Consider the following 19,512-nt stretch of genomic DNA (forward strand, 5'->3'; position numbering starts at 1 on the left):
GAACATGACCTACGAAGGAAGGCTGAAAGAATTGGGTTTATTTAGTTTGGAAAAGAGAAGACTGAGAGGGGACATGATAGCAGTTTTCAGGTATCTAAAAAGGTGTCATCAGGAGGAGGGAGAAATCTTGTTCACCTTAGCCTCTAATGATAGAACAAGAAGCAATGGGCTTAAACTGTAGCAAGGGAGATTTAGGCTGGACATTAGGAAAAAGTTCCTAACTGTCAGGGTAGTTAAACACTGGAATAAATTGCCTAGGGAGGTTGTGGAATCTCCATCTCTGGAGATATTTAACAGTAGGTTAGATAAATGTCTATCAGGGATGGTCTAGACAGTATTTGGTCCTGCCATGAGGGCTGGGGACTGGACTCGATGACCTCTCGAGGTCCCTTCCAGTCCTAGAGTCTATGAATCTATATTCATTTATTTAAGCAATTATATAGCTTAATATTTTCAGATGCTTATTTATTGTACATTTTTAGTATGTTAGAAAATTGTGAATGAAATTCTTATTTACTAGACAATTAACGTTTTGCTCATAATTAGTGTCAAGCTGCATTAGGATGGTAATTGGAATTTAAACACACAAAACAGCATAAAATCTTTTTATTAACAAACATTTTGGATACAAAATTTATCAAAATGTGTTTCACATTTACAATTAAATGATTTACTAAAGGAACAGAGGGATTTACTGTAGTCAATGAATTAAACTGATTATTTCATGTCAGCCTGGGAAAATTTTCACTAATGCCTACATTGAAAGTGACTTGAGCTTAAATTTCTGTTCACCTAAGTCTCTTGAAAATGAGACAACAGCCTCCTAAGTTACTTAGGTTGTTTTTCCACACTGTTAAAACTACTAGATCTCATCCTCTCTCTCCCCTTGTTTTTTTCATTGACTTGAAGAGAAGGACAAGTTTTCCCTCTTTTTCAACTCCCAGTCCATTTTGCAGCTTTGAATGAATTAGTCCAAATGAAGAAAATATTTGTTGCCTGCAGAAGAAGCTACTGCAGTGAAAAGCTGGTTTAGTACTTCACCAAACTCTGATCCCAGGTGCTTAAAGTAGTGACTCCCACCAGTTTAGTGGTGTGACTATCTTTAAATCATAATCAACAAACATGTACTGTACGAATGGTTCACCTCTGTCTTTGACATTTATTTTGTTTGGCACAATTGATGGGTGATTATGAGATACCTATATCATGTCAGCAGTATCTTCTTGAGCGATTATGCGTCTACCTTGGTACTTTGAGTTGAGAATATTGTAGAGAAAACTAAATGGAATAAGTGCCTCAGCCATCTGCTTCTTTACTGCCTGCAATTTAACTTTGTTGTTGGGTATTTCTTTCTTGAATGTCTCTTGAAGTTCTTTCCAAATTCCAACAGCAGCAGTTTGTCCAAGGCTACGGAAATACATCTCTACCCCGATATAACGCTGTCCTCGGGAGCCAAAATATCTTACCGCGTTATAGGTGAAACCGCATTATATCAAACTTGCTTTGATCTGCCAGAGTGCGCAGCCCCGCCCCTCCCGGAGTACTGCTTTACCGCGTTATATCCAAATTCGTGTTATATTGGGTCACGTTATATCAGGGTAAAGGTGTAGGTTTCAGTGTATTCAGTATATCTTCTAGATTTCTCTTTAGTCCAATTTCAAATATGTTGGCTGTGATAGTTCCATCTATTTTGTCATGATTTTTCTTCACAAATTGTCATCAGAAAAGGTCAGATCTTAATAAATAGTTCAAAACAGTCAACCACTGAATTTCATTGTATGTATTGGTGAAGAATTAGCTTGGATCCTCCTGTTCTTTTCAGTAAACCTGAAGCAAAGGAGTTGTTATGGAAGTGTTTTGCAATTTCAGCATTTTCCTTTATTCCTGGAATTGTATTTAAGTATTTGGCTAAAAGATGCATCATATAATCACTGTGCCCATGTGTTATAAGTTTCAGGTTCTCTTCATTATCTTCTTCTAGATTTCTTCTCATCTGTGCTACATTTGCAACATTGTGACAAAGCTATGCACTTGACACTTGAAGTTTTGTTCACAGTTTGTTATAACTTTTACTGCTCCTTACTTTCAAGTATTCTAATGTATGGGCATTTCCTGATATAGCAGTTGTTTCTGTAAGATAGACAAATGCCATCATCTGTTGTCACACAAGCACATATTCCTAGATAATTGTATATGTTGCTTCACCCATCTAGACTCATACTAACGAATTTCCTGTCAATGTTTTTTTACACATTGTTCAATTTCCTTCTGAGACACTGCATCCAGCAGTGTTTGATCCAGTAGGTGAAATATAGCCTCATCATAATGGTTGAACCATGTCAATGAAATATTTGTTCTGAACACGATGAAAAGGAGAACTTGTTGCAGAAATGAACCAAGCAATCTTTTCATCTATGGAGCTTTGCTGGAATTTGTTGGTCCTGGTTATGAACTCGTCCATGGTTTTACTGTATGACGAAGTTTTGATTTGTTTTGGATTTTTTGTACAAGTAATTTACTGGCTGTCGTATGTTTAGTTGAAACACTGCTGGTGGTAACAGCAGATGAATCTGAACTTATAGACATTACAAATGATGAATCTTAATAACCCTTTATTTCTGAGATGTACTATTAAAAAAGTGATAGTGCACTGCTTTAAAACAAATAGATTGTAAATGAAAGATTACTCCTGCAGCAGCTGTGTACCACTGTTTAAAATTATATAATTTATTCTCAGCCTAGTTACGTAGGGATAATAATTAATAAATCATAAGGATTATCTAAATCTATTTACACCCTTATCTCTAGTAACCTACCAAACAGCTGGGGGGAAGAAGAATTGTAAATGTTAAAGTTCATATGTGTCTAATAAACTTTACTTTTAAAACAGGAAATCTTCACCTAGGATCATACTGAGCAATAAAACGTAATTTCAGAAGTCCAGCAGTAACAGTAAAAATGTAATAAATAGTTCCACAAACTAACATACCAAATATATTTTGAACATAAATATTTTGAAATTCATAAGTAATCTGCCCAAAACACAAATTTTTGACCATCTAAGATATAATTTATTAGCATAGTAAAACACAGTAGGTAGATCATAAGAATGGTGCAAAAGTAAGTTTACTAACCAGCTGACCCAGATTGTTGATATATGTCCATATCATCTTCAAAGTCATTGTTTTCTGAAGTATTTTTCATAATGTTTCATTCTGACAACCAGGCCCTTTCTCCTCTTTGTTGCACTGTTTACATTTGGCATATTTGTTTTTTACCCAGAGGTACAGGAATTTCTTCAAAATATTCCCAAATACGGTGTTTTTGTTTTTTTATTGAAATGATGTGCAGCCATAGAAGTTTTTTCTCCAGTTCTCAGATCTTGAAATCAACAGTAGAGGCTGCACCCTGAAGAATGTTGTCCATTCTTCTCACAGTGTTCTTGCTCTGACAACAGAGTTGCTTCTTTCTGGTTGCATGTTCTGCGCCTCTTCCCTGAGAGGATCAAGCCTTTAATAGAGTAGATGGCTTATTGTGCCATAATTTACAAAGCTTGACTTCAAGTGTCAGATTTTTTCCCGATTCTTTTTTTAAATAGAAAAGCAGCCTTTGACTCAAAGTTTTTGATAGAGGCTTATGGATTCAGCATTTTTTTCTATTTAAATGTTTTAAGAGATTATAATAAGTTTAGGTCTTAACATATCTTGTATTAAATTCAGATTTCATTGTAAACAATATTTTTTTAAAAATTATAATTTAAATTAAAATCAATCCAATTTAAATAAAAATCTGATTTTTTTATTTTAAAAAAACATCAATTTTTATCTACCCTGCTTATGGTTTATGAAGAAGAACCTACTGTAGTCTCCTTTGAGCAGAAATTTGGCCTTGACATAGATTTGTAAGGGGGGGGAGTATGTGAGAAATAGTGATTAGCCTTCTGAGGAGACAAGGAAAGCTCCTGGGGAAAGGCAGAATGAATAAATGTATAGGTAAATATTGCAGTCCTTTTGATTAAATCTATTGTTTCATAGGATATCAGCTTTAGCGAGGACAAACTTGTGAAAGCCTCTTTGACCTGCTTGCTTTTGTGAAGGTGAATATTTTTGGAGAAACTTAAATCCAGATATGCAGTGATTTAAGATCTAAGTTATTCCCATATACTGATCTAGTTTCTAAGTGGTATTCTACACACATTGCGTTTATTTTGAATGTGTTCTCACTTTCATTTTAAACCATTTTGTCCAAGTGGTTTTGGGTGTTTGTGTTGTTTCAAGCAGCCTGTTGTCAAAAGCAGAGAGAACACACAGGGTCTGTTTTGTCCTATCAGCATAATGAATCAGTCTTTAAGCTAGCTAAGTTAATGGTTGTGGATACAGATTTCTGATTTTTTTCTTTGGCAGGGTTGTCTGCTAAGGGACAAATTAAAGACCATTGTCTCTGTGACAGGATCTCCCCGGGGTGCAGCCTGGGACTGTGGGACTGCTATGCCCCCTTAACTCTCACCAGCCTGGACTGTCTCATAATGCCTTGCTAGTGACCAGCAGCATACCCCTCCAGGTGCTGTTATCACTCAGTACAACTGCATGTGGAGCCCCACACCCAGTTAGATTGCACAAATGCTACCAGAGCTACTCATGAATCACACAAAGAAAGGCACCAGAGTCAAATCCCCCCACCTCCCAGCACTGTACCTCAGGCATATACCATCGTGCACTGCTCAAGATGGGCGGTGCAGATTTATTAATTTATTTATTCAGCAGTGGAAAGTGGTTATACACCAGCCTTTGCAAAACCTGAGATTTGCCACACACTTCATACAAACTCACCGGTAAAGACAAACAGTTAAATTAATTTATTGACTATAAAAAAAGATAGATTTTAAGTGATATTAAGTGATAGGCAAAAAGTCAGAGTTAGTTACCAAAAGAAAAGAAAATATAAGCAGGAGTATAAACTCTCAGCCATGTTAGACTGGACAATATCTAGATTAAGTAGTTTCTGACCCCCACTAGATATTGTAGTCCTTAATATACAAGTTTGTTCCTCCTGCTGTTGGAGTCTTGTATTCTTCTCAGTGTTTTAGTGTATGTCTTCAATACCAATGTTAAAGCGCTGCTGCAGAGTTGCAGCACTAGCACTGCGAGAAAAAGAAAAAAGAACACCCCACAAAGGGAGTAGCTGGCAGCACTGGTGCACTCTCTACCCTACCGCTTTACAGCGCTGAAACTAGCATCACTCAGAGGGGTTTTTTTCACACCCTTGAGCAAGAAAGTTTTAGTGCTGTAAAGTGGCAGTGTAGACAAGGCCATTTAAAGTGTGCACACTTGCCATTTAAAGCGGAAAAAGTGTCTTTTTTTGTGCAAAAAACATGGGAGCGTCTATACTTGCCAATGACGTTGTAGTGAAACTCAGATGTTTCACTGCAAAAAGAAAACCACCTCCTGGAGAGACGTACAGTCCTTTCTGGTGATGCTTTTGCAGTGATGTGCAAGTGAAGACACATTCTTCCTGTTTACACAGCTTTTAGCCTCCGGAGGATATCCGAAAGTGCTTAGGTGACCACTCTGGCCAGCCGCTCTGCTGCCAGGTAAACGGACATCCACCCCTCCCCTTGTAAAGCCTCTGGAACTTTGAAACTCCCCTTCCTGTTTTCTTGGCAAGTGTTCACTTATTTGGCCAGGTAACAATGCCTGCTTTATGGAGCAAATGATCCCCTGCTTGGAGCAATGCTGAGTTACTGGAGCTTATTAGGCTTTGCATGAGAGGAGGCTGTGCCCCGCAATCACACACACACACGCACCCCCCAATCATCATCAAACTGGAGAGAGCTGCACTGTGGGATAGCTGCCCTAGAGCGCTGCTCTCATCTGCATTGGAAGTGCTGCTAATGTAAACACTCTGACACCTGAGGAATTGAGTACACAAACCAGCGCTTTACTTTCACCGGACTGGTGAAATTTACAGTGCAAAAACTCTGCAAGTGTAGACGTACCCTTAGTTGCTTGCAGCGTAGGTGGGGGCAGGAGAAAAGGCCACGCCTGGGCCCCCTGTGTTCAGTTTTATATCCTCATTCCATGTGCTTGTAGAACACAAGTCCAGGTATGCCTGGGGGCATTGCTAAGTCTTCAGGCAAAGTTGAGCAATCCCCTTGGTGTGGCCTTATGCAGGTGAGTCATTGAATCATAGCTCCCTTGCTGGACAATTACTGTTGATGGATTGTTTCACACCCCGCCCGGGGCGTTGGTTACTTTCCTTGCTGTTGCCTCTGGGAGCTAATATCTGGCTGATTCCCCAAGTTACAGCATGTTTTAGAGACATCTATACAACACAATTCTCGTAACATCACATGTATTTACTGATATACATATATGGATAGAGAAACGACTTTCACCAGATCGTAACCTTGCCCTGATATCTTACAAGGCATGCTTGCTTTGTATGTAATAATCACAAATATATACTCATGAGGAATATGGGGGGTTACAGGGTGCTCCCCCAAGGTACAGAATGTCACACTCTCGTGGCAAGATTTAAATTGCTTCTGCCTCGTGGACGTTGAAAGGTGTCCACTCAAAGCTCATTACATTATATTTTTGTAAAAGTGCTACATATTGTATGTAACTGCAAATCAAGAGACGCTACTCAGTCTTTAGAAGTTTGCTAACCACTGTTCCCTTTTTCCCTGTGTTTCTGTTGTACGGTATGTCTAGATGTTAGTCCTTGTTGTAATGCTTATTAATATTTTAAGTTACAAAACAAAAATCATGTAATTGGAATACTTATTTATTTAATAACTGTCAAATCAGCAATAGTTAGGGCCAGATACTGAGGCGTGTGTTAAGTCCTATTGACTTGAATAGTAAATGAGCAGGCAAATTATACCTTGTGTTCTTGGCCAGATAAGTATTTTGTAATTGCATAGATAACATACTGGATTGTTTACTGGATGTCTTTGAAATAACCATGCAGGTAACATGACTTTCATGCCTTATGTAGTAATAAGTATTCTAGTTATAAGTTGTTCAAAAAAAGTTATAAAATGAGTAAAGAGTGGTGTATATCTACAATATTTGATCTGTAAGATCTTGTTTTTTAAGAAATAGCTAAATTCCTGAAAATTATATACAGATAGTATTTTAGTTGAGTTGAATGGCTTTAGTAAGAGATGCTTTAATCTGCTATCTATAGGAAGGTTAGCTGATTTTTACTTGCAGTATTTTGGTATTTATGTACATTGTGCAATGGCCATAGATCTAAGTTTGAGGTGTCTAGGATGTTTTTGTTTTCATGGAGGAATATTTCGACTTAAATTAAACGTTCAATAACAAAACTAATATGTAAGCACTAAGGTGTCAACTTTGTCCAGGGCCACCTAATTGCAGCCCTGTTGATCTCATCTCCAGTTTTTTGTTTGTTTTTTGTTTGTAAAGAGATATCTAATGATCTGGAGCTTACGTTTTCTTAATAAGTGAAAGATAATATGTAAGTGACATGGGAAGGTGTGGATGTCTTAACATAGGGAGTAAGGAGAATTTGTAGGCTTGAAGCATGAGATCCACTCACGAACATGACATACAATACCTGTAAAACGCAAGCTTTGCCTTGATCTGACATAGCCTGAAACTTACCCTTGGGATAGACATGGTGTATCTGAACCCTTTTTAGAGTTTGTGAAACTAATTGATTTCAGTGGAGTTTCACAGGATGTAAATCTGGGCAGAAATTGCCCCTCATGAAAAATGACTATTAGACTTGAGTAAACTATTATTAGTCTTGCTCACAGTTTTTCAAAAATATCCTGTTGCTACCTCTTGGAGCTTTAATTTGTGTCAATCAGGGTGTTGGGATCACTTACTTGTTGTTGTTTCTTCAGATGTCGAGTATGTGACTTCGCCACAACAAATATGAATAGTTTGAAATGTCATATGAGGCGCCATCCACAGGAGCACCAGGCAGTGCAGCTAATGGAACAGTACAAGTATGTAACAGTTATGAGTTGGCAAAAGCCGTAGTAGTGTGATTTTGTTCCCTTATGAAACAAAGTGGAGTTCAGATTCATTGCTTTCTCTGTAATCTAAATAAAAAAATAGCTTGGGTAGGTTGTCATGAATTATTTTTTCTGCCTGTCTTATTCTCTATTGCCAGTTGATTAACATTCATACAAAAGCAAAAAGTATTGGAGCTAATTTGGTATTCTTAGTGTCTCCATGTGAGACGAAACGTTGAGTTGCATTATGTTATCCTAGAAAAGAACATGAGTTTCACTAGTCTTATATTTGTGTATATTTGATAAATACCATTAGTAGTCTGTTCCCACATGCTACATACTGAGGAAAAAAGTTATTATAAATGAAATTCTAATACTTCAGCATGGCTACCCAGTGCTAACTTGCAACAAAGAGTTGAAAACCTAGGATGAAGGCAAAAATGCAAAGAAACTAAATAACTCATACTGGAAGATTGGGCAGGCAACCAGGGCCATTGGGATAAATCGCATGCATACAAAAGTTGTGGTCTCAAGAAAAAAATCCAAAATCTTCACAACTACAAAATGTAAACTAACCCTCCCCACTATGCTCCTTTCCAGAGTGCTTTCTAGTAGCACTAGACACTATGTACTCTGCAGCTATACTCTGTAGAAAAGCATTCTGCAGTCATCTAATATTACTGAAAACTTCCACACCTCTGGCCTCTCAACGTCCCTGATGGTCCACTTTGTCAAAGGCTGTGAGAAAATTTCCACAGTATGTCAATTTAGGACATTCTTGAACAGTGAGATTTAATCATTCAGCAGAAGTTAAGCCAGTAGGGCAAATTAAACTGAATTCTGTATAGTGTTGCCAACTCTCCAGGATTGACCTGGAGTCTCCAGGAACTAAAGATTAATTTTTAATTAAAGATCGTCATGTGATGAAGTCTCCAGGAATACATCCTTGCAACAATGCCCAATGCCAACTCTGTCCACACATCTATTCAACTGACCTCATCATAGGACCTAATCACATCAGCCATGCCATCAGGGGCTCATTCACCTGCACATCTACTAATGTGATATATGCCATCATGTGCCAGCAATACTGCTTTGCCATGTACATTGGCCAAACCGGACAGTCTCTACACAAAAAAATAAATGGACAGAAATCTGACATCAGGAATCATAACATGCAAAAACCAGTAGGAGAACACTTCAGTCTCCCTGGTCACTCAATAACAGACCTAAAAGTGGCAATCTTGCAACAGAAAAGCTTCGAAAACCGACTCCAAGGAGAAACTGCTGAACTTGAATTAATATGCAAACTAGATACCATCAATTTAGGCTTGGAGAGAGACTGGGAATGGCTGAGCCATTACACACATTGGATCTATTTCCCCATGTTAAATATCCTCACACCTTCTTGTCAAACTGTCTGAATTGGATCATCTTGATTATCACTACAAAGATTTTTTTCTCCTGCTAATAATTGCTCATCTTAATTAATTAGCCTCTTAGAGTTGGTAGGGCAACTCCCAACTTTTCATGTTTTCTGTATGTGTGTGTGTGTATATATATATATATATATATAATCTTCTCACTATATGTTCCATTCTGTGCATCTGATGAAGTGAGCTGTACCCACAAAGCTTATGCTGAAATAAATTTGTTAGTCTCTAAGCTGCCACAAGTACTCCTGTTCTTTTTGTGGATACAGACTAACACGGCTGCTACTCTGAACTCTGTATGATTTGTTATAGAAATAAGGAAACTGATCTCCATGTACTACTGTAGAATGACCTAGGTTCCAGCAGCTATGTCTTATATAAAACCACAAGATGAATGCACACTGCAGAAATTAAGTGCTCTTCCTCAATCTTCATTCTTTTGCTAAAAGTGGAATGTAAAAATGCATTCTGTAAAACATTGGCCAAGAACAGCAAACTCCTTTTATGTGTATTTCTTTCCTCTCACTATACTTTGTATATTTCCTATGGGATCATGTTGTGCGATATGCTCATATATTGACCCATGGATGATGAGTAGTATAGTGAGTGATCCTGGAAGTTGCTGAGCACCTTCAGCTTTGATTTGAAATTAGCATGTTGTAGCATTAACACTATAGTTCTGTAATCCTGAAAGCAAAAATGTGTTGCTTAGGGCTTGTCTACATCACAAAGTTGCAGCGCTGGTGAGGGGGTTACAGCGCTGCAACTTAGGAGGTGTACACATCTGCAGGGCATCACCAGCGCTGCAACTCCCTGTTTGCAGCGCTGGCCGTACTCCCGTTTTGTCTCGGGTGTAGAGGATCCAGCGCTGGTGATCAAGTGTAGACACTTACCAGCGCTTTTCTTGACCTCCGTGGAATAAGTAGGTATCCCAGCATACCTGAGGAAGCCTCTGGTAATCAAGCAGGTCTCCTTCCCCGGTTTGCTCTCGCGTTCCCCGAACCCCCGAGCAAGCAGGTCTCCTTCCCTGCGGTTTGCAGGGGGGTTCGGGGAACGCGAGAGCAAACCGCGGCGAAGCTGGTCTCCTTCCCCGGTTTGCTCTCACGTTCCCCGAACCCCCGTGCAAGCAGGTCTCCTTCCCTGCGGTTTGCAGGGGGGTTCGGGGAACGCGAGAGCAAACCGCGGCGAAGCTGGTCTCCTTCCCCGGTTTGCTCTCGCGTTCCCCGAACCCCCGTGCAAGCAGGTCTCCTTCCCTGCGGTTTGCTCTCGCGTTCCCCGAATCCCCGAGCAAGCAGGTCTCCTTCCCTGCGGTTTGCAGGGGGGTTCGGGGAACGCGAGAGCAAACCGCGGCGAAGCTGGTCTCCTTCCCCGGTTTGCTCTCGTGTTCCCCGAACCCCCCTTGAAACCGCCCAACAGCGCTGCAGTGTGGCCACATCTAACACCACTTGCAGCGCTGGTTGCTGTAAGTGTGGCCACTCTGCAGCGCTGGCCCTATACAGCTGTACTAATACAGGTGTAACAACTAGCGCTGCAAAATTGTAGATGTAGACATACCGTTAGTGACTGAGCTAGGAGTCTGCTCTTTAAACCATGAGTATTCAAAAATAAGTATTGAACTGTCACTTCAGTAAGTTTGTACTATCGAACCTGCACACTGAATAAGGCAAGGGTTCTGCAGTAAAGTGACCTTGTGTCACTAATGTGAGCATGTAATTAGAGACATAAGGTAGGTGAAGTAATACCTTTTATTGGACAAACTTCTGTTTGGTGAAAGAGAGAAGCTTTCCAGCTACACAGATCTCTTCTTCAAGTCTGGGAAAAGTACTCAGTGTCACAGCTAAACACTGAGTGGAACAGATTATTTAGCATAAGTAGTTAACACATATTGTAAGAGACCATTCAAGGTGAAGTGACCTGTTAACCTTGAATGGTCTCTTACAATATGTGTTAACTACTTACGCTAAATAATCTAAATAATTGGCCAAACCGGACAGTCTCTACGCAAAAGAATAAATGGACACAAATCTGACATCAGGAATCATAACATTCAAAAACCAGTGGGAGAACACTTCAGCCTCTCTACCCACTCAGTGACAGACTTGAAGGTGGCAGTTTTGCAACAAGAAAACTTCAGAAACAGACTCCAAAGAGAGACTGCTGAACTCAAATTAATATGCAAATTAGACACAATTAACTTAGGTTTAAACAGAGACTGGGAATGGTTGGGTACTACACTAATTGAATTTATTGCCCTATGTTAAGTTCTCCTCACACCTTTTATGGGTCATCTCAATTATCACTTCAAAAGTTTTTTTCTCCTGCTGATGATAGCTCATCTCAGTTGATTAGACTCTTCCTGTTGGTATGCATACTTCCACCTTTTCTTGTTCTCTGTATGTATAAATATCTCTCGTCTGTGTGTTCCATTCTATGCATCCAAAAAAGTGAGCTGCAGCTCACGAAAGCTTATGCTGAAATACATTTGTTAGTCTCTAAGGTGCCACAAGCACTCCTGTTCTTTTTGCGGATACAGACTAACACGGCTGCTACTCTGAAAGCTAAATAATCTGTTACCCCTTGTATTTTTAGCTTGACACTGAGTACTTTTCCCAGACCTGAAGAAGAGCTCTGGGTAGCTGGAAAGCTTCTCTGTTTCACCAAACAGATGTTCGCCCAATAAAAGATATTACCTCACCCACCTTGTGTCTCTAATGTCCTAGGATCAACATGGCTATAACAATGCTACAAACAACATATAATTAAAGACTGTTGTAATGCATGTGCACATGGGGTGGAGTTGTGATTGAGTGGGCATCTTTACCTTTTGTTCCTCACTCAACTTTGCAAAATTAAACATTCTTTTAGCTATACTTTACTGATTTAAGAGGGAAGTTGGGATTTTAAAGGCGTGCATTCGTTTTTATTTATTAAAATGGCAGGATTGTGATGTAGCAATCTGATTTGGCTAGTAAAGTTTTCATTCAGACTGAGACATCCATTGACTCTAATTTGAAAATCTCACTTGCCTAAGAAGGATTAAAATTAAACAAACAACCCTTCCCCCGCCCCCGGGGTAGAATTGTACATTTTTTGATACGTAATAGAGATAGTAATGCTAAAAAGCGTGGCCTCATTATATGCCAGTGGAGCTGGCCTTCCTTGCCACATACATGTAGTGTACACTGTGTACTACATATCTTCATATAACCTTTCAAATTATGCGTTCTCCACAGTATTCTGGGAGGAGCTGTAAGTAGAATTTTGTTTCTTTTGTTTTCTAGTTAGTGGAAATTGCAGCCATTGCAAGTTCAGACTGCTGCATTTGGGGCTTGATCCTGCTGCCATTAAAGTCAATGGCACAACTCCCATTGACTTGTGTGGTGCAGTATCAGGGTTTCCAGATGTTATACTAATAGCAAATATTTTTTCCTCTGAAAAGTAAAGCTTTTTGACAGGTGGCAGCCATTTTAACAAATCCATCATAATATAACATGAGATGACACTGGGATAGTTGAACAGGAAAAATTGACTGTTGTTGAAGGGTGATAGAATTGTGACTGAAGTAGATTCTTAGCTGTAGCTGAGAGTACAACTACTTGAGGCTGGAATTCTAACAAAATGTGAAAATGCCAGTTTGTGATGGTAATCAAATTCAGCATACTATCTTAATTATTGATAACTGAGAGCTTCTCAAGTGCTAGAGGCACCTGGCCCTCAGCCCCTGTGCCTCACAACTTGCTAGTGATGGATGCTCCCATAATCACACATCCTTTTGTCTATTATGTATGTATAGTGTTAACAGATTTCTCTCTTAAAATTACTTTAACCATAAAACTTCTAAAATTCTCATTATTTTCATTTATGGAAAAGTCCCATTATATTTAATTGGGATTAAGCCAATACGTTTCTATATTACATGGAGTAGGATTTTATACAAATTTATCTAAAAACATACTTAAGATCTCATTCTATGAAACTTTCCCAAAGGTTTTTTAATCATCCAGTTGAATTCCATAATACATTATGTAAAAGCAGCAAAGAATCCTGTGGCACCTTATAGACTAACAGACGTTTTGGAGCATGAGCTTTCGTGGGTGAATACCCACTTCCTCAGATGCAAGTGACATGCATCAGAAGAAGTGGGTATTCACCCACGAAAGCTCATGCTCCAAAACGTCTGTTAGTCTATAAGGTGCCACAGGATTCTTTGCTGCTTTTACAGATCCAGACTAACACAGCTACCCTCTGATACATAATACATTATGGTTTTGTTAGACTTTTTCAAAGGGGTTTTCAGTAATCTTAATTTGTAACTAGTTTTGAGAAGGGAGGGATAATGGGATAATGAAGAAGCAAGAAAAGGAAATATTGCAGTGTCACGTTTGTTACAAATTCCCATGTTTTCCTTCATTTACCAACCTTTGCTATTTATATACTTTTGTTCTTACAAAATGTAATTAGGAATGGTATAAAAATGTCTGCTGTGTCAATTAAATATCAATTAGGAACACAAACTAAATTTAATGGAGAAAAAAATTATTGTACATGCACAGTAGCAAACTTTCAGAATTCACTGTTTCTGGCTATTTGTTTTGTGTTTTCCTTAAAATATCAGAAGACAATAATCTACATTTATTTATTATTTCACACTGAATTTCATTTCTAAAATGGAAGGTAAGTTGAAGTGATCAGAACTATTGCATTTTTGTAGTATTCAAATTGCTTTTTTTTAAAAAAAAAAAAATGGCCAAATTGATAGTAGCATTCTACATTTTTTGTTTTGATTTGCTTTAAATATTTTGTAAATACGAGATGTTCCATGCAAAGTTTTATTCTGAACTACATTTACTTGGCCGGGATATAAACTTAAAACAAGGAAGGGTTGACATGCTTTATTTATAGTGGCATTAAATTATTATGACATCTTGAAATTGCTGCAACATGGAGACATTTCTCTTTGACCAAACGTTAGGAGAGAAAGGAAATAACCGTAATTCTCAGCTGTATTATCTCATTTGGCCTGTTTTAGAAAATTTAGTTTAAAAAGTGAGTTATTTGACTTCACTTCAAATACCTTCTCTTACCCTCATTGTTTTTCAGATGTTCTCTTTGTGGATATGTATGCAGTCACCCTCCTTCCCTGAAGTCCCATATGTGGAAACATGCAAGTGACCAAAATTATAATTATGAACAAGTGAACAAGGCTATTAATGATGCAATTTCACAAAGTGGCAGGTGTGTGTATGTATGACACTTCCTTACAAACTAGAATCCTTAATCTAGACTTTTTGAAAGCACTCAACATTGACTCAAGATAAACTACAATCTGCAAATTTAAACAAAAAAAATTACTATGACTTTTTAAAAAAAAACTTTGTTTATTTTTTAGGTTTCAAGGGCAGCTACCTGGAAAGACTCTATTAGAAAGCACTGATGAAAGTTTAGTACCTGTTCTAGAGAGTTCAGAGAACTTGATGTCATTTTCAGAGTCTGTTAATCAGACTACTAATGAAATTTCAGGTTCTCATGAAAATCAAAAACTTAATCCAACAATTAATACCTCATGCAATTTGGAAAAGAACTCCAGTCAGCCTCACCTTGGCACCGAATACTGTGTTCTACTCTTCTGCTGTTGTATTTGTGGGTTTGAGTCCACCAACAAAGAAAATCTGTTGGATCATATGAAAGAACATGAAGGTGAAATCATAAACATCATTCTAAATAAGGACCACAGTGCAATTCAGAACTCCAACTAGATCAAACTATCAGCTAAAAAGGAGAGGCTTTCCTAAAATGGGTTTTTTCTTTCTTTGCTAATGTTGCCTGAGATACTTGCTCAAGAGAGGAAACGCAAGTAAAATGTACTGATTTCCCAACTGAGTCTTTGTTGCAATTACGGACATAATTTAATTAGCTAAAACCATTAAATACTCCATTTTGGGGAAACTGTGGAATGATCCATCTAACCCTTTATCCCTCCCTGTGATGCCAAGAGTCTGGATTTCTCAGTGCCTGGTGTTAATCCAAAGTGCATTAGCACAATAAGAAAACCAAACTCAGCAGCTAGACAAGGTATTAGCTCAATTCAAAAGGCTTTTTTTTTTTGTGCCTTGATAGTATTTAGTTAAGGATGTGAAACTCATTTCAGGCAATTGTTTTTCCTTCAATGCAAAGGACATTGGGCCAGATACAGGTTATGAATTAATGCTCACCTAAAATTTACTGTTCGATTCTAAGGGGTAGATGGTGAAGTGGGTGCTCCTGATTTATTTTTAAGGCCTTACTCTTCCCAGCTTAACAGTTGTTTTCTGAATAAACAGTACTGGATGGTATTCCTTCTGTCACTAATAGAAAGAGCCAGTTCAAGGCAGCAGAAGCTGAGTGGCTTGAAGGCAGTAGGTATCTTGCCAATTATTTGGCTAGATCCTAAGTAAATACAAGATCTTATTTTAGACATGTTAAATTCATACGACCCATTGTTTAATGTCTTTCTTTAAAATATTCAGCCAAACCTCTAAAAGCAAGTGGATCATGATATAAATTGGCATTTTTTTCTAGTGACATTTTCATGTCAGTACATAATGAGTGCTGTAATTTTGGGGTGGGAACAGGCAATCACCAGAAATGTAATTGACAAAAGGCCAGATTTTTCAAGGTACTTAGGCCCTAAAGATATAGATAGGCGCCTAGTGGGATTTTCAAAAGCACTTGGTGCATAGCCACTTTTGAAAATTACACTAGGTGCCTACCTACATCTTTAAGTGCCTAAGTACCTAGAAAAGTCTGGCTCTAACACTGTCTGTTGAAATAATTACTCAAGAGGTATACTAATCTTTTCACATAAAATGCTTCAAATTTCACAATAAGAGAATTCAGCAAAAATAATTTCTAAGTAAAAATTGACCTGCTTTGTGGAAACAACCTTTCCTCCGTTGCACCGAAATAGAAAGTAACAGGATCTATGATGGTTAATGGAGTAAACATTACTGATGCATGTGATAAGGATTCACAAAGGGAACTTGATAATTGCTGTCTTGTATTTTTAAAACAACCCTTAGAAATTTCTTCCTTTTTAAAAACATTTTGCTTCTAAAATTATAATGCTGATCTTTCATGTAGTTTAAATGACCTACATCAGTTTATATATGGATGGGAATTTCAGTATGCAGGCTAATTGCCAGGGAATTCTGCCCAAATCACTTGTAAAGTTGGCCCCTAAAATTGTGTTTTAGTATATACTTGCTACAAAAAAAGTGTAACATTTGAAAAGGAGCCCTTTTGCAGTCAGACTAAAACATTCTGATGAAGTTTGAAACATTCAATTTTGGTTTAAAAGTAGCTTCAAAACTGTAATTGCACGGAAGCATGCCCAGTTGTTGGCATCTCAGTTCAGTTATCCTGGGTTAGTTGCTCATTTGTTAAAAATGGTTAGTACACTATTGTTTCAAAGAATGATGCAGAACTTTTTTGTATTTATTACCTATTTATACATTTTTTAGCAGAAATAAGCTACAACTATAGAAATCTGAAAAGCTGGTGTATGAGTAGCGTACAGTCTTCATGGTGCTATTTCTGTGTTAATTTTCTAAGTTCTCCTGTGGACAGTGGAGCTGGTAAACAGGAAGCAAAAAGAGGATAGCTTTTTGTATACAACTTTACTTTTAAGAAGCAACCCAGGGTATAAAGGCTGGATAAAGGGCAGAGTTGTATTTCAAGCTGTACTGGTGATCTTTTAAAGTGGGTTTGTTTTTAAAAATTTTGAACTTTTTCTACATGTAAGTAGTCCTATTAATTTGGTTATAAATTAGGTTAGATGTACAAAAGTTATTTTAAAAACTGGTAAAGATCTATCGTCATACAGCCCATTACACTAATAGGTTTGACCTATCCATGAACTAAACATAGTACATTTCACATATTTTAAATAAAAATGTAAAGTAACTTCTGTATGTTTTACATATTTTACTAAAAATAGAATATACAAGGGCCAATCAGAAGGGAATTTTTCATATTTATACAGGCTAATTTGACACTTTAAAAACATGATTATAATGAACAATTTCAATCAGAGGTGGAAAATATTTAATTAGGGTACTGGTGTTGTCTTAGTGACCAGTATTGAGACCAATATTGTATCCTTCCTGTAGAATTCTGTTTAAAAAACAGGAAATTGGGCACATTTTTAATATCTGAGATCACAGAGTGCATTCTAACATTCCAGATCCTGTATTTACAGATCCTATTTATTGCAGTCATTTGAAAATCTGGTAAATATAAAAATTTCGGAGAGGCCACAGTAATTTGTATTTTAAATTCTCCTTTTAAACTCATCGAAACTACAGTGTGCCTTGACCTTAACTTAATTTCTTCCCATAATGGATCATGCATTTTGAAGTTGTTACACTAATGTAATGTGAAGAACTTGGAGGCATGAGCTAGAAGATGGCAGGGAGCCCAGATTTACAAAGTCGAACTTTTTAGTCATGTTTTTTCTGAGTGCAGTGTTACAATATAATGCAGCAAGACCCATTGTAATATATTGGAACTACAAACCAAGGTATAGCTATTTACAGCGTGTTCTTTACCATCTCATTATTTGTGTGAGTAATCTTCGGTTAACCATGTGTTGTTCTAAAGCAGTAGAAGGGGGTGGGAGGGCCTTCTAAAAACTGACTAGGATAAATACTACAACTGCCAAGAAACAATTACTTGCTAGCCTGCAGAAAATAATCTTCATAGAGAAAAATTCCTTATTGATTGTCCCCATGCTGCCATCGATTCACATTCAAAATTCCCCCTTGACTTTAACAGAAACTATGAATGTGGAATGATTACAGAATCAGTTCCTGAAAGCAAGTATTCTGATCATGATACCTGCTTTGGAAAGTGTTGTGTTGATTGGTTTGTTTGCATGTTTTGGGTTTGTTTTAACAGCACTTTTCAGGGTTACACCATTTCAATGTTCCCATTCCTTTGAGAATTTACAAATATTTTGAGATGCTACTGGCACACAGAACTAGCAAATTATCATACTTGCAGTGCTATTGGTTTTTCTTTTTATTCAGTGACATGGACTATAACTTAAAGCCTTTGTTCTAGATGTCTACAATTCTGTTATGGAGGAAATTCCCATTTTCTACTCATGAAATAGCTGGGGATCTGTAATCTTCCATTGTAGCTTTCTACTTCGTACTTGGCCTAGAAAGAGAGAGTGGGATTCAGCCAGAGTTACTGTATTCTCCTGTCCCAAGCACTTATTTAATCATTAAAATAAAATAAAAATGTACAGTGGGTGCTCAAAAGTATTGACGAATATATTTAATAGAAATTTACATTTGCGTTTGATATTCATGGACATGAGTACATGTATTTTTTTAAGAAAAGGTATTGTAACACTATGGCAGTGCTTTTTATAGCCAAAGTTTAAAAAAAATTAGAAAACTGACAAAGACTGCAGTTACTTTTGACACTGTATCTTATTAAAATAGGATGAATTGCATTTTATAAAACTATCCAGCACATTAAGCTGCATGCCTTAAGCTCTCTGTAGGATTGTGTTCCTAATAGAACAGATTGTCTGTTTGGAACTATGAAGCAAGTCTGTAGTACTACTTTAACTACCTTCTGAAATACTGTACGTTAGAATAATTTATTTTGCTTTACAGGAATTTGTCATGTATTGACTTTAATATTGTATTTTGGTAATAAACTTTTTTGTTAAACACTTCTTAGTGTTCTGCTTTTATTTGTACAGTATGAGACAAATATTTAACGGGGGAAGTAAATACTGAGCCAGTGCTTGGTAAGGTGGAAGAAAACTACACCTTTTGAAATGGGTGTGCAAATCCAATCTGAACACCCAGGCAGAGATCATCATGCTTTATATAAGCAGAATGCCTTTCTTATGTAGAGGCACAACCCCCTTGCGAATCTATTCCAGTACTTTAACTATCCTCATAGTTATCTTAGATAGTAGGAAAAACTTCGTCTCCTTTGTAGCAAATTCCTGTCCTGCCTTCAGGGGACATGGAGAACAAAATAGCATGATTACCTTCCCTTTACAAAGTACATACATTTTACATAGATCAG

General features: G+C 37.6%; 1 protein-coding gene and 1 long non-coding RNA gene across 6 annotated transcripts in view; one reads left to right on the top strand and one right to left on the bottom strand.

Moving 5' to 3' along the window:
* ZNF507 (zinc finger protein 507) overlaps positions 1-19,512 on the top strand; it is a 47,893-nt gene that overhangs the window by 22,047 nt on the left and 6,334 nt on the right. For 2 of the 5 annotated variants that reach the window (XM_030581233.1, XM_030581234.1), the window contains exons 5-7: positions 7,877-7,981; positions 14,524-14,658; positions 14,813-19,150. The exons of 2 other annotated variants lie outside the window; for them this stretch is intronic. In XM_030581233.1, coding sequence (XP_030437093.1) covers positions 7,877-7,981; positions 14,524-14,658; positions 14,813-15,179 — 607 coding nt within the window. In that variant the 3' untranslated portion in view covers positions 15,180-19,150. Of the gene's footprint in view, positions 1-7,876; positions 7,982-14,523; positions 14,659-14,812; positions 19,151-19,512 lie in introns of those variants that run through there. One more of the 5 variants, XM_030581235.1, reaches the window with a different exon arrangement.
* LOC115660174 overlaps positions 1-19,512 on the bottom strand; it is a 32,099-nt gene that overhangs the window by 3,692 nt on the left and 8,895 nt on the right. The window contains exons 4-5 of the long non-coding RNA XR_004002771.1: positions 15,021-15,092; positions 7,859-7,964 (exon numbers count right to left, since the gene is read on the bottom strand). This is a non-coding gene — a long non-coding RNA (uncharacterized LOC115660174). The remainder of the gene's footprint in view (positions 1-7,858; positions 7,965-15,020; positions 15,093-19,512) is intronic.

Source organism: Gopherus evgoodei, chromosome 12 (genome assembly GCF_007399415.2).
Source record: "Gopherus evgoodei ecotype Sinaloan lineage chromosome 12, rGopEvg1_v1.p, whole genome shotgun sequence".
Lineage (NCBI taxonomy): Eukaryota > Metazoa > Chordata > Testudines > Testudinidae > Gopherus > Gopherus evgoodei.